The 24,165-nt window shown below is 65.9% G+C and overlaps 2 protein-coding genes across 3 annotated transcripts; both read left to right on the top strand.

The window, feature by feature from the left end:
* The first annotated feature begins 301 nt into the window (after nucleotides 1-301).
* On the top strand, nucleotides 302-5,390 carry ELAVL3 (ELAV like RNA binding protein 3). 2 transcript variants are annotated; one of them, XM_048289869.1, is made up of 7 exons: nucleotides 302-339; nucleotides 993-1,272; nucleotides 1,693-1,796; nucleotides 2,003-2,156; nucleotides 2,511-2,727; nucleotides 3,176-3,214; nucleotides 3,372-5,390. In XM_048289869.1, the coding sequence occupies exons 1-7, from the start codon at nucleotides 331-333 to the stop codon at nucleotides 3,694-3,696; spliced, it is 1,128 nt and encodes a 375-aa protein (XP_048145826.1). In that variant the 5' UTR covers nucleotides 302-330; the 3' UTR covers nucleotides 3,697-5,390. The 2 variants fall into 2 exon arrangements, with proteins under 2 accessions (XP_048145826.1, XP_048145825.1); XM_048289868.1 differs by having other exon boundaries at nucleotides 3,351-5,390.
* A 4,836-nt stretch (nucleotides 5,391-10,226) lies between these two features.
* On the top strand, nucleotides 10,227-24,032 carry PDE4A (phosphodiesterase 4A). The gene is made up of 16 exons (XM_048289799.1): nucleotides 10,227-10,600; nucleotides 13,230-13,415; nucleotides 13,910-13,946; nucleotides 14,046-14,119; nucleotides 14,206-14,255; nucleotides 14,549-14,661; nucleotides 17,574-17,667; nucleotides 18,221-18,408; nucleotides 18,722-18,820; nucleotides 19,308-19,472; nucleotides 19,956-20,055; nucleotides 20,378-20,532; nucleotides 20,704-20,826; nucleotides 21,243-21,425; nucleotides 22,150-22,335; nucleotides 24,021-24,032. Exons 1-16 carry the CDS (start codon nucleotides 10,326-10,328, stop codon nucleotides 24,030-24,032), a joined length of 2,040 nt encoding a protein of 679 aa, XP_048145756.1. The 5' UTR covers nucleotides 10,227-10,325.
* The last annotated feature ends 133 nt before the right edge of the window (nucleotides 24,033-24,165 follow it).

Below are 24,165 nucleotides of genomic sequence, written 5' to 3'. Positions count from 1 at the left end.
CTCGGGGGGCTTCGGGCCCTGGAGGGGGGGGCGGTTCTTTTTGGGGGGGGGTGGGGCTGACCCACCTCTTTTTGGGGGGGCGGTCGGACCCACCTTTGGGGAGGGGGGTGCGCGGACGGAACCATCTCGGGAGGGGGTGGGGGGGCGGTTTTTGGGGGGGCCCCGCCCCGCGCCCGCCCAAGGACGTTTAAAGGACCGACGGGGCCGCCGCTCGCAGCGCCCGGTGCCGCCGCCGCCGCGACCCCCGGAGCCCCCCCGGCCTCCCCCCGGGCCCCCCGAGCCCTCGGGGCCGTGCGGGGCCCCCTCCCCCCCCGCGCCCCCGGCGACACGATGGTGACGGTAGGAACGGGGTGGGGACGGGGATTGCGGGGATCCCCCCGATCTTCCATTCCCTCCCCTCCCCCCCGAATTCCCACCCCCCTCCTCTTCGTGTCCCCCCATCCCCCCGTGAGCGTGTGACACGCTCGGGTGGGGACACGGCGTCACACGCGTGTGGCACCTGCAGGGACACGCGTGTGCAAGGGAGGGGCGGGGACCCCTCCCCAAACCGGGGCCGTTTTGTGGGGGGTGGGGGGGCACACGCGACACATGTGTCACTGTCCCTGCGTGTCGCTGTCCCCACGCCCCCCGGGGCCGTGGCTGGTGGCCCCGGGTGTCCCCATCACCCGGTGACAAAGGGCCATTGTCACCCACCCCGCGCTATTGGGGAGGGGGGGAAGGGGCGGGGGCGCTGCTGCACAATGGGGGGATTGTCCCCCATGGCCCCACCCGGGGTGTCACTGTCCCCCGTCCGATGTCTCCGCCTCTCACTGTCCCCATGACCCCACTGGCCCCGTCCCCCCACTGGCCCCACGACCCCCGTGTCCCGACGTGTCCCTGTCCCCTCACCATCCTCATGAACTCGCTGTCCCTGTCCCCTCGCTGTCCCCATGTCCCCGCTGTCCCTGTCCCTGCAGTGACCCCCCCCGTGACACCCCCTGTCCCCTCAGCAGATCCTGAGCACGGTGGAGGCCCAGGCTCCCAGCACCGCGGGGCCATCAGGCTGTGGCCCTGTCCCCGTCCCTGTCCCGGTGGTGGCCGTGCCAGGCCCAGGGGTGGCGGCGGCGCTGCCCAACGGGGCCCCCCCGGGTCCCCCCGCTGTGACCGATGACAGCAAAACCAACCTGATCGTCAACTACCTGCCCCAGTCCATGAGCCAGGAGGAGCTGCGGAGCCTCTTCGGGAGCCTCGGGGACATCGAGTCCTGCAAGCTCGTCCGGGACAAGGTCACCGGTACCGGCAGGGGACGGGGGACACGGGACACGGGGACATGGGCGGGTGGGACACGGGGAGAGGGGACACAGGGATGTGAGATGCGGGGAGATGGGACACAGGACACGGGGACATGGGGAGAGGGGACACGGGGACCTGTGGGGACAGGGATGGACTGTGACCATGGGGGCAGGGACAATTCGGTGTCCCCCCACTGCCCCCACGACCCCGGTGTCCCTGTGCCCCCACTGTCCCCACAAGTTTGACCATGGGGACACACGGGACAGGGACCCCCGGGACAGCGAAGCTGGTGGGATGGACAAGGATCTTGGGGAGAGGAGTGGGAACAGAGTGGGGACAGGGGTGGGGATAGACCTGGGAACACGGGTGGGAGCACAGGGGACAGGGCCACCCCCCGGTGACGGTGACATGGTGCCCCAGGGCAGAGCCTGGGCTACGGCTTCGTCAACTACGTGGAGGCCGGAGACGCCGACAGGGCCATCGGGGCCCTCAACGGCCTCAAGCTGCAGACCAAGACCATCAAGGTGCCCTGGGGATGTGGGGGTGGGCGCCTGGGGGGCTTTCAGGGTGGGGAGCCACTTGGAGGGTCCTTCAAAGGGGCATTTGGGAGTCCTTGGGGGGTGGGGGGCCACTTGGGGGGCACCTGGGTGTCCTCTGTGGTGGGTGGAACCCCTGGGTGGGCGATGCCGCTGTCCCCTGGGGGGTCCCGAGGGCTCACCTGCCCCCCCAGGTGTCCTACGCCCGGCCCAGCTCCGCCTCCATCCGCGATGCCAACCTGTACGTGAGTGGGCTGCCCAAGGCCATGGGGCAGAAGGAGATGGAGCAGCTCTTCTCCCAGTACGGCCGGATCATCACATCCCGCATCCTCGTGGACCAGGTCACAGGTGTGTCCAGCTGTGCCCAGGTGTGCTCCGTGCGCCTGGGAAGGTGGGACATCCCTGGGGGTGGGCGTTCTGAGAGTCCTGGGGATCCTGGGGGGGGTGGGACATTCCTGGGAGGCCCTGGGGGGTGGGACACCGCTGGAAAGAGGGACCCCAGGGATCCTGGGGGGTGGGATATCCCTGGGAATGGGAGTCCTGGGGGTCCCTGGGGGGCTCTGGAGAGGGAGGACTCCCCTTGGGGGGGTTACCCAGCGATCCCATTGGTGTCTGTGGGTGGGCAGGAGCGCTCCTGGGTGCCGTGAGGCGGGAAGGGGGTTTTGGTTTAGGGTGTCCCTGATCCCCGTGGCACCCGCGCAGGTGTGTCCCGGGGGGTGGGGTTCATCCGCTTCGACAAGCGCGTGGAGGCCGAGGAGGCCGTGCGGGGGCTGCACGGGCAGAAGCCCCTCGGGGCGGCCGAGCCCATCACGGTCAAGTTCGCCAACACCCCCGGGCAGAAATCGGGGGCGGCCCTGCTGAGCCTCTGCCCCGGCGCCCGGCGCTATGGGGCCCTGCACCCCCCCCCCCAGCGCTTCCGGTGAGGGCCGGGGGGCTGGGAATGTGGGGTATCGCTGGGAATGGGGGTCCTGGGGGCTGGAGGAGCTGGGGGGATGAGATGTCTTCGGGAATGGGGTCCTTGGGGGGATCCCTGGGAACAGAGGCACTGGGAGTCCTGGGGGGCTGCGGGGGGATGAGATATCGCTGGGAACAGGGGTCTTGAGAGGGCTGGGGGGGCTGGGGCGTCCTGGGGGGCTGGAGGGGTGAGACACCCCTGGAAACAGAGGCACTGGGGGTCCTGGGAAGGTTGGAGGGGGTGGGATGTCCCTGGGAACAGAAGCCCCGAGGATCCTGGGAGCCCTCGGAGGGTGGGACATCCCTGCGCACAGGGGCCTCAGGTGTCCTGGGTGTCCTGCGGGAGTAGGACCCCCCCCTGGGACCAGGGACACCCCTGGGTGTCCCCCCCAACAGCATCTTGTCCCCTCCAGACTGGACAATTTGCTGAACGTGGCGTACGGGGTGAAGAGGTAACGCCCCCCCCACTCCCTAAACCCCCCCCAAGCCCCCCCAAACCTGCCCCCTGCAACCCCCCCCCCCACAACCTGGGGACCCTCCCCAGCTCAGGAGGGGACCCCTGGGACCCCCCTGCTGACCCCAGGCCAGCCCGTTGTCGCTGCTGCCCAGGTTCTCACCGTTGGCCATCGAGGCGGTGCCGGCGCTGGCCGGGGTGGGCTTGGGGACCCCCGGGCCCGGGTGGTGCATCTTTGTCTACAACCTGGCGCCGGAGGCGGACGAGAGCGTCCTGTGGCAGCTCTTCGGACCCTTTGGCGCCGTCACCAACGTCAAGGTCATCCGGGACTTCGCCACCAACAAGTGCAAAGGGTTCGGGTTCGTCACGATGACCAACTACGAGGAGGCGGCCATGGCCATCGCCAGCCTCAACGGCTACCGCCTGGGTGACCGCGTGCTTCAGGTGTCCTTCAAGACCACCAAGCAGCACAAGGCCTGAGCCTTGTCCCCGCTGGTGGCCACCGAGCGGGTGCGGGGTCTCCTGTCACTGCCATTGGGTCACGGGGAGAAACTCAACTGGAGGCCTTGGGGACCCCCTCCATGGGCACCATGGAAACCATGGAGAAAGCCAGCTGGAGACCTGGAGACCTTCAGGAACCTTCAGGGACCCCCATGAGCACCATGGAGAACATGGAGAAACTCAGCTGGAGACCTCGGGGACTCCCACGAGCACCAAACACATCCTGGAGACCTCAAGGACCCCTCCATGGGCACCATGGAGACCATGGAGAAACCCAACTTTAGGTCCTGGGCACCCCCTCCGTGGACCCCAAGGACATCCTGGGTCTCCAGGATGGAGAAACCCACCTGGAGACCTTGGGGACCCCCTTTGTGGGCAACATGGAGACCACGGAGAAACCCACCTGAAGACCTTGGAGACCATGGGGACGCCCCGTGAGCACCACGGACACCATGGAGACCTCGGAGACCCCCTCCATGGCCACTAAGGACACCGTGGGGACACCTGACGCACAGCCTGGACACCTGGACACCCTCACCTGTCCCTGATGGGCATCCTGAGGACTCCTCCAGGTGCTCCAGGGCACTGGGAGGGGCCCTGGAAAGCCTGGAGACCCCCCAGGACACTGTGGACATACCTGGGAACCTGGGACCCCCCCCAGGTACCCCAAACCCCACCACTCTGGCAGTGGCTGGACCACCTGGAGCGGTGCCCCCCCTTCACCTGATCCAGGTGTGTCCAGGTGGGGGCTGTGCCCCCCCTTCCCTCTGCTCCAGGACTCCGGGGAGGGGACGTCTGCTCGCTCTCTCCTTCTTTCCATGCTTTTCCATAATTTTTTGGGGGAGGGGGAGGAAATTTTGGGGAGAAAGAACAAAAATAAGGATTAATCACGTGTTTAATTAGACTTGTTACCCATTATCAGGTAAGGAGGAGCGTGACTGACGTGGGGAGCGGCGACTCCTCAGGAGCCGCAGACCCAAATCCATCTATTTTTATAGCAGAATATTAAAAATAATCCCCCAAAAAATCCCCAAAATCGCCTTTCCAGAGGGGGTGAGAACCTGTTTTGTGCTCCCCAAGTTCCGTGGAAGCAGCTTGTGAACCCCAAGTGTGATCAAGGAAAGTTTTGGGGGGTCAGTGGCACTAAAATTCCAGGGATTCCTCTGGTACCCCCAAGATTGGGAAAGAGGGGATGTGTCTTGTCACACTTCCCCACACCTCCCTCCCCAAATTCTCCAAAATGGGCATTTTTTGCCCCAAATTACTCCACTTGCTGGAGCTTGGCCACTTGGAGCCTCCTGTCCAAAAAAAAGGGCGGAACCCCACCTCAAAAGCCCCAACCCTGAGTTCCCCTGTCCTCCTTATCATTGTTATTATTCTTAATTATTCTTAATTATTCTTATTATTAATTATTATTGATGTTGTTATTATTATTATTGCAATTCTTATTTATTTTCCCTTTGATGTCGGGATAATTTCTCGCTTTTCAGTGGTTTATTTCCGATTTATTTCCTATTCTTCCCTGGTTTTCCCCAATCCTGGTACTCCCCAGCACCCTCTTTTTCCCCCCAGACCCTTCCCCAAACCCATCCTGGCTCCTGGTTTTTTTGTGTCGTGCCTGTGTGAAGCTTCTTGTAGTTTTAATTATTATTAATATAAATATTTAGGAGCGACCCCCGTGTCCAGATCCGCCATCACCCCCCCAAACTCTGACCCCCCCACCCCCTCTTCCAGGGATCCAGCCCTGGAATTTGGGGAGGGGGGCCAGGGGACCCCCAATTCAGTAGCAATAAGGGGTCCCCACCTCAGCCCTGGCCCGTTTTTGGGGGGCCCAACACGGGGACAAAACCTGCCCAGGGACCCCCTGTGGCACTGCGGGACCCCTCAGAGGGGGACCGGGACCCCCCCGGCCCCCACCCCCACACTCGACTCTTTGTATTTTTCATGGAAAAATCAATAAAAAAATTTAAAAGTCAGAATTTGATGTGTTTTTGGCAGAGAGGGCACGTCCGTCAGGGACTGGACGGCCAAGGGACCCTCGGCCATTTCCCCCTCAGGTTTCCCGCCCTTTTCCCCGTCACATTTCCCGCTCTTTTCTCCCCTCACGTTTCCCGCTCTTTTCTCCCCTCATGTTTCCCGCCCTTTTCTCCCCTCACCTTTCCCGTTTTTTTCTCCCCTCATGTTTCCCACCCTTCCCCCCTCACGTTTTCCACCCTTTTCCCCTCAACTTGCCTGGCTTTTTTCCATCACACAGACAACAACAGAAAAGTAAGTTTTTTCCTCTCCGTTTAAACCTCTTTTCTCCTCAAAAGCTTCTCTTTTTCTGGGGTCACTGGGATGGACTGGAGAGGGGCTGTGGGCACTGTGGAGGGACTGGGATATGACTGGGGGCTCTGGGATGCACTGGGAGATGTTTTTGGGATTGCTAGACAAGACTTAGGGATGCTGGGAGGGTTTTGAGGGTGCTCGTTGCGTTGTAGGTTATGCTGCCACGGGTTTGAGGGCTCGAAAGGGGGAGGCTAAACGCCGATTAAAGACTTTTTTGGGCGCGTTGGGTAGAGCTGCGTAAACCGCAGCCGCCGCCGGCGCCGCTCCTTCCCCGCAACGCTGCCGTAGAGCGCCGCCGCCGCCTCAGCGAGCTCGCCGCACTGCCGTAAAGCGCCGCCACGTTGCCGTAAGCCGCCGCAGCAGCTCCGAGCACGCCACACTGCCATAAAGCGCCGCCACCGCACCGCCGTGTCCGCCACACTGCCGTAAAACGCCGCCGCCGCGCCGACCACACTGCCGTAAAGCGCCGGGGCAAAGGGACCCCCGGGGACCGGGGTGGGGCGGGGGGGGCACGGAGAGATTTGGGGGGGGAGGGGGGTGCTGGGAGGGGATTTGGGGGGTACGGAGGCGTTTGGGGGTCCTGGGAGAGGATTTAGGGGGGGCACGGAGAGGGTTGGGGAGAGAGACCCCACCCCAGGATCCCCCCGCCCCCTTCACCTGCGATTTTCGGTGTCTAAAAATTCGCAAAATTTTCTAAGGGAATCCCACCTTTCGCGTGATTTCAGGGGTGTCCCTCCACGGGGATCCCCTTTTCCCGTTATTTTCGGGTTTAAATGGAAAGGGAAAACCGTTATGATGCCTTTTTTTTTTTTTTCTGCGTTTGAAATGAGGACAACTCCCCGTTTTCATCATTTTAAGGGTTAAATTGAGGAGGAATCCCTGTTTCCCCTCGTTTTTAAGGGTTTAAATTGAGAGGAGCCTCTTTATGGGCCATTTTAGGAGTTCCATCGAGGGGGAGTCTCAGTTATAAGGGACCTTCGCGGGGGAAAAAGGTGTCCCAAAAGCCCCAAAAATAGTGTTTCTTGAGGGGAAAACCGGTAATAGGTAAGGAAAGCATTTTGGGGGTGTTAAACTGACGGGGGAATTCCATTTCCCCTCGTTTTAGCGGGTCAAGTTGAGGCGGGACCCTCCATTTTCACCGCTGTAAGGGTTTAAATTGAGGAGAAATTCCCCTTTCCCATCATTTGCGGGGTTTTAATTGAGGCGAAAGCCTCTTTTTCTGTCATTTCGGGGGGTTCGGTCGAGGGGGGGGGGAACCCCTTTATCCATCCTGGAGGTTGGAGAGGGACAGGGCGGCGCGGGGACAGAGGGACACGGCGCTCTGGGGACAGACGGACACGCGTGGAACGCGCGGATATCCAGGGCAGGGGACAGTCCCGGGGACACCGGGAGCGCCCGGGGCCGGTGCGGGGGTGGGAGGAGCCGCCCCCGCCGCGTTTCCGCCGCTGTCACCGGGGCCGCTCCCGCCGGAGACAAAGGCGGGACGATGCCGGGGAGCGCCGCGGCACCGGGAGGCGGCCAGGTACGGGAACGGCACCGGCACCGGGAACAGCAGCGGCACGGGCGGGCACGGGAGACCGGCACGGGAGACCGGCGCGGGGCCGGGGCCGGTGCGGGGGTGGGAGGAGCCGCCCCCGCCGCGTTTCCGCCGCTGTCACCGGGCGCTCCCGGCGGCACCGGGGCCGCTCCCGGCGGAGACAAAGGCGGGAGGATGCCGGGCAGCGCCGCGGCACCGGGAGGCGGCCAGGTACGGGGAGGGCACGGCGATGGGCGCTCCCCTCCTGCCGTCCCGGCCAGAGCCCCCCCACTCCCGGGGGCCGGTGCTGTCCCGGCCCCGAGCATCCCCCGGTGCCCCCGGTACCGGGAGATGGCCGGGACCGGAGTGCGGCAGCGGCCGCAGGAACCGCGGGGAGCTCCGGGGATGCGGGACCGGGGGCTTCGGGTCTGAGGGGCTCCGGGAGCTGCGGCTCCGGGGGTTCCGGGGATGTTGTCGGTGCCGCGGGAAGGACTCCGGTGCCGCGGGAAGCGACGGTGATGCCCGTGGCCGACGATCCCACGGGATGCGATGCCGCGGTTTCCTTGGCAACCCGTGCCGGGAGGAGCCAGAGGGTCCCCGGGGTGCGGAGCGGGGCTGTCCCGGTGGTCCGTGCCCACCGGCAGCTCCGGGCTGTAACGAGCGTGTCGGGGCTCAGCCCGGCACGGTACCGGGGGGGGAGGCGAGTGCCGGGGGGGTACCGGGGGTCTCCCCACTCCCCCCTCACCCTCACCTCTCCCCCGCAGGTCCCGCAGCCCCCCGGGACATTCTGGGGTCCTCCCGCGTGGGCGCGGTGCCCTGAGCCCTGGCACCCCACATGAGGAGGGACCGGAGCAGCGTGGCCGGGCCTGAGCAGCAGGTGAGGGGCACCGGGGGGAGGGCGGGGGGCTCCGGCCGGGGCGCGGTGCCAGCGCGGTGCCTTTCTGTGCCGTGCCAGGGCCGTGCCATGCGGTGCCGTGCCGTGCCGTGCCAATCCGTGTGGTTCGATGCTGTGCCATGCCGTGTGCCCCGCCGAGTGATGCTGCGCCGTGCCGTGCCGTGCCGTGCCGTGCCGTGCCGTGCCGTGCCGTGCCGTGCCGTGCGAGGCTCCCTGGCCGTGCCGTGCCGTGTTGTGCCACGCTCTGGTGTGAGAGTCGCTTGCCAAGCTGTGCCATTCCGTGCCGTGCCAGGTGGCGGGAGGCTCTCCTGGCCGTGCAGTGCCGTGCCGTGCCGTGCTGTGCCATGTGCTGGCAGCCTGCCTGGCTGTGCCGTGCCGTGCCATTCCGTGCCCCCCCCGCCCCTCTGACGTGCCCCGTGCCCCCCTCGCAGCCCCCCCCGGCCATGCCGGGTGCCGACCTGCGCCGCGGCCGCCGCCGCCTCTCCGCCACCCTTCAGGTGCCCCCCTGGAAGCCCCCGGAGCCCCCCGACCCCCCGCGCCCCACCACGCTGCCCCTGCGGGCCCCGCCGGTCACTCACCCCCGGCCCCCCAGGTACGGGCGGGGACATGGGGGGGACAAACGGGGGGCGCGCGGCCTCCAGGGGCTGCCAGCACCGGGGGGACCCCGAGTGTCCCCGTGCTAATCCAGGGGGATTTCGGGGGGCTCCGGACAGCGCTGGGAGGTGTCCCTCGGTTGGGGAGCCTGTGGGGTGGGGATGGGGACGGGGATGGGGACGGGGATGCGGCCCTGGATGGGCACAGTGCCAGGACCTGGCCTGGGATGGGGACATTGTCCTCGCTGGGGACATTCCCTGGGGCAGGGACCATGTCCAGGGTGGGGACTGTGCCTACACGGGTGACCCCGGAGTGTCCCCACAGCCTCTGGGGGGGCTGTGGAAGGGGGTGACCCCGCAGTGTGGCACTGGGGGACTCTGCAGTGTCATGGAAATGGGGGGACACCCCCAAACCTGGGGGTCTGTATAGGGGGGGACCCCCACGCTGAGACCCCAACCCTGGCCCTGGGGGGGTCCCTGCAGCGCCGTGCAAAGGGGCCCCCCCAAATCTGCAAGGGGGTCCGTGCTGTGCTTGGTCTGGTGGGGTCCCGGTGCTGCTCTGGGGGTTCCCTGTGCCCCCCAGGCCCAGTTTGGGTACTGGGGGGACAGGAGGGGGGGGTCCCCTCGGCTGGGAGGGGGAATCCCTAAATGGGGGAGGCACCATAGGTGGGGGATACCCCGAGAAGGGGGATCCTCGCCAAGGGGATTTTGGGGGGCCGTCCCCGCCGTGGGGAGATCGGGGGGGGGAGGGGGGGAATCCCTCCGTGAGGGGGAGAATCGGGAGTGGGGGGGAGGAAGATCCGGGATCCCCGTTCTGGGAATACCGGGGGAGGGATCCCCGGTTAACGGGGGGGGTCCGCGCCGCCGTGACTCTGCGTGGGGGGGTCCACGGGGTCCCGGGGCGGAGCCGATCCGGGGGCGGGGGAGGTCCCGGGGCGGGGGGAGGCGCCGAGCCAGGCGCGGAGGCGGCACCGGCAGCGGCACCGGCAGCGGCACCGGCGGCGGCACCGGAGGCACCGGGAGGTTCTTTCCCGGGTCTTTCCAACCGGTTGCACGGGGCCATGAGGAGCCCGGGACCGGGAGGAGCCGCTGCCGGTACCGCGGAGCGCTAAGGAGGGACTCCGGAACCGGTACCGGGAGGAGCTCCGACACCGGGAGGGGCTCCGGGACCCGCTCCGGTACCGTCACCGTTACTGGCAGCGGCTCCGGCACCGGGGGTGGCTGCGGTCCCGGCGCCGGCAGCATTGCGGGTCCCCGGTTCCCCCCGGTGCCGGGGATGATGGAGCCGGTGCCGGGCTCCAGGAAGAGCCTGTCGCTGTCGCTGCCGGTGCCCCGGGAGGGCCCGGGCCCCCTGCGCCCCCCGCAGCACCTCTGGCGCCAGCCCCGCACCCCGATCCGCATCCGCCACCGCGGCTTCTCCGACACCGACCGGCACCGGCCCCGGCCCATGGAGCGGGCGGATGCCGTGGACACCGGGGACCGGCCCGGGCTGCGCAGCGCCCGCATGTCCTGGCCCTCCTCCCTCCATGGGACCCCTGGCACCGGCAAGCGGTAGGTGACGGCGGCGACACCCCCGGGGACGCCCCCAGCGTCCTCCCGGTACCGGGACTGGAGGTGGGAGCTCACCCAACGTCATCCCGGTACCGGTGCCGGAGGTGGGGCCTCCCCTGGGGCCCCTCTTGGGACCGGGATTGGAGGCGGGACCCCCTCCCCAGTATCCTCCCGGTACCGGGATCAGAGGTGGGACCCCCCCAGCATTATCCCAGTACTGGCACTGGGAGCCCCCCGTCCTCATCCCGGTGCTGGCACTGGAGGTGGGACCCCCCCCAGCATCCTCCCAGTACCGGAGATGGGAATTGGGGGTACCCAGGGACCCCCCCGGGCCCTGAGGGAGGGGTCCCCCATCCCAGCACCTCTGTTTCGGGGTCTCCCCTTCATGCTGCCGCCTCTTCCCGGGGCGATCCCGCTCCTGAGGCCACCGCTGGGAGCCTGGGGATCCCGAGGCAGGGATCGGGAGCTGCCACCAGGATCCAGGAGATTGGGAGATGCCTGGTTTGGGGGGGCGGGGGGGATGCAGCCCCCCAGGATCCATCTGGCCCCAGCGCTGGCTCTTCCCATTCCTGGTTGGGAAGTTTTTTTAGGGAAAACAACTTGGGAATGCGCCGCCATGTGCCGTGTGCTCTGCGTCCTTCCGGCAGCTCCGGCTTCATTAGGGGCGTTAATTTATGCACAGGAGGCTCAGCAGATGGTCGGGATTCGGGAAGCGGGGGGTGATTTCCTTCCTCCTCCTCCTCTTCCTCCCGTCCCCATGGATGGCAAGCAGCTGGAGAGGGCGATGGGGAGCAGCAGGGCCGGAATCCCCCTCGGTGAAACCCCCCTAAATCCAGGGATTGGGGTGTGGGATCCCGTTCCCCTGCTGCCCTATGACCCCCGCCCCGTTATCCCGGCATCCCGGTACTGTTGGGGTTCGGCGGGGAGCAGCCAGGAGGAACCAGCTCCACCCTGGCTCCCGGATTTTCCCCTTCCTGGGCCAATTAGCGGAATGAAGCCGAAGGCAGGTGAGATCCCAAGGTGGGATCTCGCCGGAGCAGGGCCGGAGCCGCAGCCGTGCCAGGATCCAGCCAGCTGCCACCGGCTCCTGGAGGCTCTTCCCAGCTCCCGGCGGCTGCTCCTGGGTTCCTGCAGCCCTAATGAATTCCTCCTGCTCCAACCCCCTTTCCCTATGGATATTAATAATTCCCGCGGCCGCCGACCCCGCGGTGATGGCGGCGTCACAGCCTCTCCGGCATTTCTGATGTGCCGGAATCTTTTCCGAGGGGGATGAGTCACCTGTGGCCATTAAAAATGATTCACGGTTGTCTCCGGCTGCCGGAGCAGATCCCGGTGGGTTGGGAAGGAAATCCCAGCTACCAGGAATAGCAGGGACGCCCCTTCCCGACGCCCCCGGGGCTGGCGCGGCTGGCACCCGATGGGATGGGGTGACACGGGATGGTTTTTGGGGGGGGGGGGATGGCGCTGGGAAGGGGACCCTGGGAGATATCCCGGTCCCTGTCACCTTCTTCACTCTTCCTTCTCTCTTCCTGCTCTCCGTCTCAATCCCATCCCTCTCACCATCTTTATTTCATCCCCATCCCTGTTTCTTCCCTGTCCCCATCCCACCTCCTCCCCAGTCCCCAACCTTTCCCATGCCCATCCCTGCCCCATTTCCATCCCATCTGTCTCCATCCCTCTCCCCCATCTCTTCCTTGCTCTCATCATTCTCCATCCCATCTTCCCACTCACATCCTCGTCCTCATCCTCATCCCTGTCTCTGTCCCATCCCGGGGACACCCCGGATCCATTGGGAATGATCCGGAGGATCCCCCGCACCCCACCCGCCTCTGCTGGGGCACCCCAATTCTGGGGGGCTGGACCTGCCGGACCCCCCCAATCCACCTGTGCGGACCCCAAACCGCATCCCAAACCGGGGATGCCACTTGGGGTGACGCCAGATGCCACCCAGGGTGTCACCCAGGGTGCCCCTCCCCGCGGACCCGGGCCTGGCTGCCCCCTGCGCCTCCGGAGGCAGGGGAATCAATCCCGCTAAAATTCCAAAAAAGCCCTTTTTTCTTCCCGGAGCCGGTTGCTAAATTTGCCGGCGGTGAGTCACCCCCCCCACCCCCACGCAGCCCCCCCGGCTCCCCCCAGCACCCCGGGGGCGGGGGCTGCACCTGGCGGGGACCCCGCGGGATGGGGACCCCCGGCAATGAGGCTGGGGACCCCCCCAGGGCCGGGGGGTTGGGGACCCCCATGGACCCAGGACCCCCCCCCCCCCAGGACTGGGGCTCCTCCATGGGACCAGAGACCCCCCCCCCGAGCCCCCCAGGGCTGTTCTACCGCCCCCCTGACCCCCTCCCCGGTGCTGGGGGGCTCTGGGGAGGAACGGGGACCCCCCCGCCGCTGGTCCCAGCACGGCCCGGGAGAGGAAGCTGGGAGGGGAACGGGGCGGGGGGGGCCGGGGCGGGACCACCACCGTGTCCCCCCTCCCCGCCCCGGGGAGCTGGGTTTGGGGGTGTCACGGGGGTCCTGAGGGTCCCCCTGGTTTTGGGGGGGTTCCCGGGATCGGGGGGGTTCTGGGGGGCTGCTGGGGGGGGGGGGGGTCCCGGTTTGGGACACGACGTTCTCCCCCGTGTCTCCCCAGCTCGGAGGTGGAGAATGGCCCGTGGGGGGGGCACAGCCCCCCGGACCCCCAGGCCAGCCCAGGCCGGGGGCTCCTGGCCGGGGCCCCCCCGGCGCAGCGCCGCGAGTCCTTCCTGTACCGCTCCGACAGCGACTTCGACGCCTCCCCCAAGAGCATCTCCCGCAACTCCTCCATCGCCAGCGAGGCGTGAGTTCCGACCCCTCCCCGAACGCCCCCGGACCCCCCCGGCACCCCCAGAGCCCCCCGAGATCTCGCTGGACCCAGGAACCCCCCAAAACCCCTGCGGTTCCCCCAAGAGCATCTCCCGCAACTCCTCCAGCGCCAGCGAGGCACGGACCCCCCCAGAACCCAAAGATCCCCTTTGGCCCCCCCTCCAGCACCCCTGGAATCCTCCTGGCATCCCCCCGGACCCCTAGGACCCCCCAATATTCCCCCATTTACCCGGAGACCCCTCCCCAATATCCTTCCCCCACCCCCCATCCCTCCATGCCCCTCTCCCAGTATCCCCTTGGGGACCCCCAATATTCCCCCAAGGTGACCCAAAATTCCCCATCACCCCCAAAATTCCCCCAAAATCTCCTCAGAGCCCCCCCCCCCAACGCTCTCTGAATTGGGGGGGGTCCCGGGGGGGTCCCAGATTCTCTGCCTGACGCCCCCCCCCCCCCCAATTTCTTTTCCAGCCACGCCGAGGACTTGATCGTCACCCCCTTCGCTCAGGTAGGGTGGGGGGTCCCGAGGTGTCCCGAGGGGTCCCAGGGGGTCTCAGGGGGTCTGTCCCCCCCCTCGATGTCCCCCTGACCCCCCGGCACCCCCCAGGTCCTGGCCAGTCTCCGCAGTGTCCGCAGCAACTTTTCCATCCTGACCAAAGTCACGACGCCCCCGGGCAGCAAGTGGGTGACCTCGACCTTTGACCTTGACCCCCCCTTCCGAAATTGGGGGTCCCGGCCAGCCCTGACCCCCCTGCCCCCCTCCCCAGGCGGTCACCCATCGGCTCCCAGCCCCCCCTCTGCAAGGCCACGCTCTCAGGTAAGGGGGGGTCGGGGCTTTGGGGGGGTTTTGGTGTCCCACTGGGGAAACTGAGGCATGGGAGTGGCAGCCCCCTCCTCCCCCCCAAAAACGGAGCCCTGGGGTCCCCCCACATCCCTCAGATCCTGAAGGACCCCACAACTCCAGGGGATCCCCACATCCCCCATCCCAGAGGGGTCCTCCCCATTGCTGGGGGTCCCCTCTGTCCCGGGGTTCCCCCAACCCCATCCCCAGGGCCCCCCTCGCTGTCCCCTGTCCCGGGGGTCCCAGTGGGTGCTGTCCTCTGTCCCCAGAGGAGACGTCCCAGCAGCTGGCACGGGAGACGCTGGAGGAGCTGGACTGGTGCCTGGAGCAGCTGGAGACCCTCCAGACCCACCGGGCGGTCAGCGAGATGGCCTCCAACAAGGTGGGCACAGGGGGCACGGCGGGGACACGGCGGGGACGGGGACACGAGGACAGACCCTGCAGGGACACGGGGCCGGGGCCTGGGACAGTGACAAGAGGCCGGGGGGGACCAGCAGGGACCGGGGGCGGCATCGGTCGGTGGTCCTTGGTGGCAGTGGCTGTGTCGGGGTGCTGGTGGCACTGGTGGCACTGGTGGCACTGGTGGCAGTGGCTCTGTTGGGGTGTCACCGGTGGCTGTGTCAGGCTGCTGCTGGCACTGCTGGCACTGCTGGCACTGGTGGCAGTGGCTCTGTTGGGGTGTCACCGGTGGCTGTGTCGGGCTGCTGCTGGCACTAGTGGCACTGCTGGCACTGCTGGCACTGGTGGCACTGCTGGCACTGTGGCACTGCTGGCACTGGTGGCACTGGTAGCACTGGTGGCACTGGTGGCACTGGTGGCAGTGGCTCTGTTGGGGTGTCACCCGTGTTTGTGTCAGGCTGCTGCTGGCACTGGTGGCACTGGTGGCACTGGTAGCACTGGTGGCACTGGTGGCACTGGTGGCAGTGGCTCTGTTGGGGTGTCACCCGTGTTTGTGTCAGGCTGCTGCTGGCACTGGTGGCACTGGTAGCACTGGTGGCACTGGTGGCACTGGTGGCAGTGGCTCTGTTGGGGTGTCACCCGTGGCTGTGTCGGGGTGACACTGGTGTTGGTGACACTGGTGTTGGTGACACTGGTGGCGTTGGGGTGTCACCGGTGCCGGTGGCTGCGGTGCGGGATTGTGTCCCCATGTCCCCATGTCCCTGTCACCCCCCGCGTGCCCCCCAAGGAGGGTCCCGCACCCCAATGGGGCACTGCAGGGTCCCTGGGGGTCCCTGACCCCTTTAGGGGGGCGCTGGGGGGGTCCCGACGCTTTCGGGGTGCCCCTTGGGACGTTTTTTGGGGGGTCTGCATAGACCCCGATGCTTTAGCGGTGTCCCGTGGGTGTCTGTGACCCTTTTGGGGGGGGTCCCTGATCCTTTTGGGGGTGCCAACCCTTCGGGGGGTGTCCCCTGGGGGGGTCCTTTATCCCCCGGTGGGGGTCGCCCCCCCCCGTGTCCCCCCTGGCGCTGCGGCGGGGCCGTGACCGTGACCGTGACCGTGGGGAGGGGGCGGGGAGGGGGCGGAGCGAAGCCTCGCGCAGGCGTCTGACCCCCCCCGCCCCCCCCGCCCGGCGCTCCGCGGCCTCCGCAGCCCCGACCGGACCCCCCTGGCACCCCCAGGGTCCCCAAAAACCCTCCGGGACCCCTCCGCCAACCCCCCTTCGCCCCCTCCGCACATCCTCCGCATCCTCCGCATCCCCCGCATCCCTGACCCCCCCCGCGCATCCCCTCCCTGCACCCCCAGGGTCCCCCCAGACCTCTCCGGACCCCCCCGAATCCCCCCCAAACCCCTCCGGACCCCCTCCGGACCCGCCCCCGGCTCCCCCCGCCCCTCTCATTCCTCCCCATCTCCGCGTCCTTTTGCCCCCCCCCCCACCAAATCCCTCCTCCCATGGGCACCCACTGACCGCCCCCCCCCCCCACCATCCCGGGGGGGCTTCAGGACCCCGGGGGGGTTCAGGACCCCCGGGGGAGGAGGAGGAGGAGGAGGGGGAGGCTTCACTCTCCAGCCCAAAAAAGGGGGGTGGGGGCGATGTGAGGGACCCCCCCCGTGTGGTCTCAGCGCCGGGGGGGGCTGGCGGTGCCCTCCCAACGCGGGGGGGGGGCCCCGCTCCCCCCCCCCCAAAAAGCTTCCGCCATGTCCAGGGCCCCCCCCGGGCCTTGAGCGGGGTTCGGGGGTGTTCGGGGTGGAACGGGGGGGCCCCCCCGGTAAATAGGGACAGCGGGGTCCTTCGGGCTGTGGGGTGGGGTGGAGGGGGGGGGGTCCTGCACCTCCCTGCCCCCCCCCAATTCCCGGCTGGAAAATGCCCTTGGTGGATTTCTTCTGCGAGACCTGCGCCAAGCCCTGGCTGGTGGGGTGGTGGGACCAGGTAAGGGGGGGGCAGCGGGGCGAGGGGGGGTCCTGCGGGGGGGCGGGGGCACGTCTGACCTCCCCTGTCCCTCTCAATGTCACCACCCCCTCCCTGCATGGCCCCCCCGCCCCCCCACCCGAAGGTGTCCCCGCGGTTTGGGGGGGTCTTTTTGAGCTCCATCATAGTGGGGGAGGGGGCTGGGGGGCTGCCCCCACACATTTGAGGGTCCTGTTGTGGTTTGGGGGGGGGGCCTTGGGGGGGGCTTTCCCCCCTTAATTTGGGCCTGGGGGGGTGCAGAGGCCGAGCGAGCTCGTGACGTGCGTGGGGATTTGGGGAGGGGTCTCTGGGAGGTTCTCGGAAGGTTCCCCCCCGCCCCCCCCCCCCCGCCGTACAGGTTGACCCCCCCGTGGGGCCGTTGCCGTGGAACCGGCGGTTGCCATGGAGACGGGACGGCGGGTCCTGATTGGCTGGGGGGCGGAGGGATGCAGGGGATGCTCCCCCCCCCCCCCACGCCTCCAATTTGGGGAGGGGGTCAGTGGGGGGGGAACCCCTCGGGGATCCTGGGGGGGGAGTGGTGCTCCCTCCAGTGCCGCCAGTGACTGCACCAGTGCCACCAGTGATTGCACCAGTGCCACCAGTGCCCCCCAGCACCACGGGGACCTCCTCAGAGGAGGGAGATGGGGGAGACCAGCCTGGCCCAGTTCCATCCCAGTTTTGTCCCAGTTTCGTCCCATCCCAGTCCATCCCAGTTCCCATTTTACCCCCATCCCAGTCCATTCCAGTCCATCCCAGTCCCATCCCCTGGGCTCTGGCCAGGCTGGGATCCCTCTGGAGGGCTCACAGGGGTCTTGGAGATTTGAGGGAGTTCGGGGGGGGGGTGTCTGGGGGTCCCGTGGGAGCCGGGGGGGCTCCGGGGGTCTCTGGGCCTGACCGCTGTCCCCCAGTTCAAGCGGATGCTGAACCGGGAGCTGACCCACCTGTCCGAGATGAGCCGCTCTGGGAACCAGGTGTCCGAGTACATCGCCAGCACCTTCCTTGGTGAGACCCCTGGGACCCCCCCGGGACCCCCTGAGACCTCCCCGGGACACCCAGAGACCCCCAGACACCCCCCTGCCACCCCAGGGAGTTCCCAAGGCTACCATGAGACCCCCCCCAAGGGCACTCCGACATCCCCAGAGACCCCCCCAGGGACACCAGAAGACCCTTGGGGACACCGAGGACCCCCCTAGAGACCCCCCCGGACCCTCGGGGACACCCAGAGACCCCCCAGGGACACCAGGAGACCCTTGGGGACACCGAGGACCCCCCTAGAGACCCCCCCCGGACCCTCGGGGACACCCAGAGACCCCCCAGGGACACCAGGAGACCCTTGGGGACACCGAGGACCCCCCTAGAGACCCCCCCCGGACCCTCGGGGACACCCAGAGACCCCCAAGGACAACCACCAGACCCCTACAGACCCCTGGGGAACCACCCAAGACTCCCAGAGACCCCTGGGGACACCCAGAGGACCCCTCCGGATGCCCCCGAGACCCCTGCGAGTCCCAAAGCCCCCCCTAGAGCCCCCCCGGCCGTGCCCGTGCCCCCCCAGACAAGCAGCCCGAGGTGGAGATCCCGAGCCCCGGCCCCCCCGAGCGGGAGAAGAAGCGGCGGCTGCCCCCGGGCCTGGGCGGGGCCGTGAAGTCGCTGCCCCCCGGCTGCGACCCCGGCCCGGGCTGCGACCCCCTCCCCGTGCCCCGATTCGGCGTCGAGACCGACCGGGAGGAGCAGCTGGGAAAGGTGGGGAGGGGGCTCGGGGAGGCTCTGGGGGGGGGCTCTTGGGGGCAATTTGGGGGCCTCCTTGGGTCCTGGGGATGTTTGAGGGTTTGGGGGTGTTTGGGGAGGGTCTCAGGAGGGTTTGAGGGTGTTTGGGGATCTTGGGGGGGTGCCTGGGGGGTTTCAGGGGGGCTCCTCTGTTTGGGGGTCTTGGGGATGTTGGAGGGTCTCAGGAGGGTTTGGGGGTGTTTGGGGATCTTGGGGGGTGCCAGGGGGTCTCAGGGGGAGTTTGGGGGGTCCCCACCGGACCCACTTCCCCCTCGGTGCCCCCTCCCAGGAGCTCGACAGCCTCAACAAGTGGGGCCTGAACATCTTCCGCGTGTCTGAGTTCTCCAACAACCGCTCCCTGAGCTGCATCATGTTCACCATCTTCCAGGTGAGACCCCCAAGACCCCCCAGGGACCCCCAAAAACACCCCCAAAACCCTCCCTGCCCCTTCCTCCATTGCCTTTGGGGGTGCTGACCCCCCCAGACCCCCCCCTCCTGTGTGTTTTGGGGCTGTTTTGGGTGTCCCAATCCCCTGATCCCCCTCCCCACAGCCAGAGGACTGTTTTGGGTGTGTTCTGGGTGTATTTTGGGGATGTTTTGGGTATCCCAACCCCATGACCTCCCTCCCCACGGCCGGGTGTGTGTTTTGGGTGCATTTGGGGCTGTTTTGGGGCTGTTTCAGTGGTCCCGAGCCCCCCACAGCCGAGACACCCCCGTGGGTGTGTTCTGGGTGTATTTTGGGAGTGTTTTGGGTGTCCCAACCCCCTGATCCCCCTTCCCCACAGCCAGAGGACCGTTTTGGGTGTGTTCTGGGTGTATTTTGGGGGTGTTCTGGGTGTCCCAACCCCCTGACCCCCCCTTCCCACGCCCCCCAGGAGCGGGACCTGGTGCGGACGTTCGGGATCCCGGAGCGGGCGCTGCTGGGCTACGCGCGGGCGCTGGAGCAGCACTACCACCCCGACGTGGCCTACCACAACAGCCTGCACGCCGCCGACGTCCTGCAGTCCACGCACGTCCTGCTGGCCACCCCCGCCCTCGACGTGAGCCCCCCGCCCGCCCCCGAGCCCGCAGCTGGGGGAGGGGGGCACTCGGCGGCAGGAGGGATCCGTGGCTGGGTGGTGGGAGCTGTTACAGGGACCCGTGTGGGGTGGTGGTAACTGGGAGGGGGGGACCCATAACTGGGAGGGGGGACCCATAACTGGGTGGTGGGACCCGTAACTGAGTGGGGGACCCATGGTAGGGACCCATTGTGGGGCTGTTATTGGGTTGGGGAACTCGGGGTGGCTGGAACCCCTTTATGGGTGGGTGGACCCATGGCAGGGACCAGTTCTGGGGTGGTGGGACCAGTTCTGGGTGTGATTTTGGGGCGAGGGGAGCCATAATCGGGTACTGGGATGGGCCATAAGGACCCATTGAAGGGTGGGGGGAACCCGCTGGGTTTTAGGGTGGGTCTGAGATGGGGAAGGGGGACCTGGTGGGTTTTGGGGGGGGGATTCTGAGGGTGTCCCTCACCCCCATCCCAGGCCGTGTTCACGGACCTGGAGGTCTTGGCCGCCCTTTTCGCCGCCGCCATCCACGACGTCGACCACCCCGGGGTGTCCAACCAGTTCCTCATCAACACCAGTGGGTGCACGGCCCCGTCCTGGGGGTCCCAGGGGTCCCTTCCTGTGTCCCAGGGGTCCCTCCCCATATCCCAGGGAGTCCTGGGGATCCCTCTCCATGTCCAGGGGGTCCCAGGGGTCCCTTCCTCAGGGTCCCTCCCTGTATCCCAGGGGTCCCTCACTTGGTGTCCTGGGGGGCCGCAGGGGTCCCTCCCCATATCCAGGGGGGTTCCTGGGGGTTCCTCCCCATATGCAGGGGGGTTCCTGGCGGTCCCTCCCCATATCCCGGGGGGTTCCTGGGGGTCCCTGACCGTATCCCGGGGCTCCCTCCCGGTGTCCCCCAGACTCGGAGCTGGCGCTGCTCTACAACGACGAGTCGGTGCTGGAGAACCATCACTTGGCCGTGGGCTTCAAGCTGCTCCAGGAGCGCAACTGCGACATCTTCCAGAACCTGTCGCGACGGCAGCGCCAGGCCCTGCGCCAGATGGTCATCGACATGGTCAGCGCCCCCCAAAAACACCCCAAAGACCCCCAAAACACCCCCAGAATTCCTCCGTAATCCCCTGAAAAACACCCCTGACCCCCCCCAGCCCTGCACTGACATGGTCAGCCCCCCCAAGCCCCCCCAGTCCCCCCACTTCGGGGGTCCCGCTGACCCCCGGCCCCCCAGGTCCTGGCCACGGACATGTCCAAGCACATGAGCCTCCTGGCTGACCTCAAGACCATGGTGGAGACCAAGAAGGTGACCAGTTCGGGGGTCCTGCTGCTGGACAACTACACTGACCGCATCCAGGTTGGGGGGGGAACCCTAGAAAGGGGGCTGGGGGGGGGGCCCCAAGGGGTCATCAGGTGGTCAGGGGGGTCCCCAAGGGGTCCTGGAGGGCCTGGGGGGGTTTTCAAGGACCTTTGGGGAGATCTTGTGGGTGCTGGGGGGATCCTCGAGGGGTCTGGGAGGGGCCTAGGGAAGGTTCAGGGGGTCCCAAAGGGGTCCAGGGGGACGTGAAGGGGTTCCCAAAGAGTCCTGAGGGTATCCTGGGGATTGTCAGGGTGGGCGGGGGGGGATTCCTGGAGGATCCAGGTGGTCCCCAAAGTGTCCTGGGTGACCTGAGGGTCCCCGGGCAGCACTGGCGGCCGTGCTCAGCCGCGGGCGTGCCCGGGGGGGTCCCGGCTGTCCCCGAGGCGGCGCGGGTGACAGCGGCGTCCCCGCAGGTGCTGCGGAACATGGTGCACTGTGCCGACCTGAGCAACCCCACGAAGCCGCTGGGGCTGTACCGGCAGTGGACGGAGCGGATCATGGAGGAGTTCTTCCGGCAGGGAGACCGCGAGCGCGAGCGCGGCATGGAGATCAGCCCCATGTGCGACAAGCACAGCGCCTCCGTGGAGAAGTCACAGGTGAGGGGACACTGGGGACACACAGGGGGACACACAGGGACATGGGGACACCAGTGGGATCAGCCCCATGTGCGACAAGCACAGCGCCTCTGTGGAGAAGTCACAGGTGAGGGGACACCGGGGGCACCGGGGGACACACAGGGGCATGGGGACACCCGGGGGACACACAGGAACATGGGGACACCAGTGGGGACACACAGGGACATGGGGACACCAGTGGGGACACCAGCCCCACATGCGACAAGCACAGCACCTCCATCAGGAAATCACAGGTGCAGATCCCCCAGTGTCCCCGATGTCCCCGATGTCCCCGCTGTCCCCAATGTCCCCAATGGCCCTGATGTCCCCAATGTTCCCAACGTCCCCGATGGCCCCGCTGTCCCCAATGGCCTCGATGGCCCCAATGTCCCCAACATCCCCAATGTCCTCGATGTCCCTGATGTCCCCACTGTCCCCAACGTCCCTGATGTCCCCACTGTCCCCGATGTCCCCATCCCCAACGTCCCAACGTCCCCAACATCCCCAACGTCCCCAACATCCCCGATGTCCCCCATGTCCCCATCCCCAACGTCCCAACGTCCCCAACATCCCCGATGTCCGCAACATCCCCGATGTCCCCGCTGTCCCCAATGTCCCTGCTGTCCCCACTGTCCCCGATGCCCCCAATATCCCCAACATCCCCAGCGTGTCCCCAGCGTGTCCCCAGCGTGTCCCCGTGTCCCAGGTGGGCTTCATCGACTACGTGGTGCAGCCGCTGTGGGAGACCTGGGGGGACCTGGTGCACCCGGACGCGCGGGAGATGCTGGAGACGCTGGAGGAGAACCGGGAGTGGTTCCGGCGCCGGGTCCCGCGCAGCCCCGAGCCCCCCCCCGAGCCCCCCCCCGCCGGGCCCGCCCCGCCCCCCCCCCCAGTTCCGCTTCGAGCCCCCCCTGAGCGAGGACGAGGAGGGGGAGGGGCGGGACCCCCCCCCCGGATTCCCCCGGGACCCCCCGAGAGCCCCGCGAGGCCCCCCCGGAGCAGCCCCCAGGGAGACCCCCCGAGGAGGGGGAGGGGGAGGAGCCCCCACCCCCTGAAAGAGGAGAGTGGAGTTAGAGAGGAATTTATTTTATTTGAATTCATTTGAGTTAATTTTATTGGGGTTGTTTTTGTGGGGATTATTATTTTTATTGGGATTATTTTTATTGGGATTATTATTTTTATTTGGATTATTTTCATTTGGATTATTTTTATTGGGATTGTTTTCATTTGGATTATTTTTATTGGGATTATTTTTATTTGGATTATTTTCATTGGGATTATTTTCGTTGGGATCGCTTCCATTGCAATTCTTTTATTGGAATTTTTTTCATTGGAGTTATTTTTATTGGGGTTATTTTTTTATTGGGATTATTTTTTATGAGGCTTATTTTCATTGGAATTCTTTCATTGGAATTCTTTTATTGGAATTTTTTTTTCCATTTTTTTTTTTAAATTATTTTCATTGGAGTTATTTTATTGGATTTTTTTTAATTATTTTCATTGGATTTTTAAAATTGGAATTATTTTTATTGGGATTGTTTTATTGGAATGATTTTGCTGGGATAATTTCAATGGAATTCTTTTCATTGGAATTATTTTTATTATTTTTATCGGAATTATTTTATCAGAGTTCTTTTTCATTGGGATTATTTTTTATTAGAATTATTTTTGCTGGAGGGATTTAATTTGGATTTTTTCCTCAGAGTTATTTTTACCGGAATTATTTCTATCAGAATTATTTTTATGGGAATTATTATTTTATTGGAATTATTTTTATTGGGATTATTTTACCAGAGTTATTTCAATTTGATTCGGTTTTGGGGTTTATTTGGGGGGTCGGGGGAGGGGAATTTTTATTCTATTTTTTAAAAAACTCGAAAAGACACAAAAAAAAGATGGAAAATTGACCCCCCCCAGGAAGAAAACAGGGAATAGGGACCCCCCCAAAAACGGAGGAACCCCCCCAAAAAGGGGAGATCCCCCAAATAAATGGGGTTCCCCCAAAAGCCATTTATTGGGGGGGGTTGGGGGCTGAGGAATTGGGGGGGGGGGGGGCAAGCAGAGCCCCAGATTTGGGGTTTTCCCACCCAAAATCTTCCCCATTTTGCACAGGGACCCCCGGGGTCGCCCCCTCCCCCCAAACCCCTTCCCCTGGGGTCCCAGCCCAGAATGGGGGGGGTCTCCCCGAGCCCCCCCGGAGGTGAAGCAATAACCGGGTGCCCCCTCTGTGGGGGGGTCGGGGAGGTTCCCGTTTTTGGGGGGTGTCCCCACTTCTGACCGTACTGTAGCACTGGGGGGACGCGAGGGGGGCTGGGGGGGGCTCTGGGGGGAATTTGGGGGATCTGACCCCCCCTCCCCCAAAACCCCCGTCCGAAATTCGGGGGGGGGTCGCGCGGGGGGGGTCGTGCAGAGCTTTTATTTTTGTACCGGCGGCGGCGGCGCTGTAAATACTGGGAATAGTGGGGGGGGGGGGGGTCCCCAAAACCCCTCAGCACCCTCGGAAGGGGGGGCCTGGGGGTGACCCCCCCACACCCCGGGGGTCTCCCCCCCCCCTTTGGCACCCCCTTCTCCCGCCAGCGGCTCCAATAAAGAGGAGAAGGGACCGAGCCCGGGGGTCTTTCCTGGGGGGCTCTGGGGTCCGGGGGGGGCTGTCAGCGATGGGGGCGGTTTGGGGGGTCCCGGGTGGGTTCTGGGCCTACTCGGGGGGGTCCTGGGGGTGTGT

This window comes from Corvus hawaiiensis, chromosome 32 (assembly GCF_020740725.1).
Source record: "Corvus hawaiiensis isolate bCorHaw1 chromosome 32, bCorHaw1.pri.cur, whole genome shotgun sequence".
Lineage (NCBI taxonomy): Eukaryota > Metazoa > Chordata > Aves > Passeriformes > Corvidae > Corvus > Corvus hawaiiensis.
This window is presented reverse-complemented; position numbering and strand designations above follow the sequence as displayed.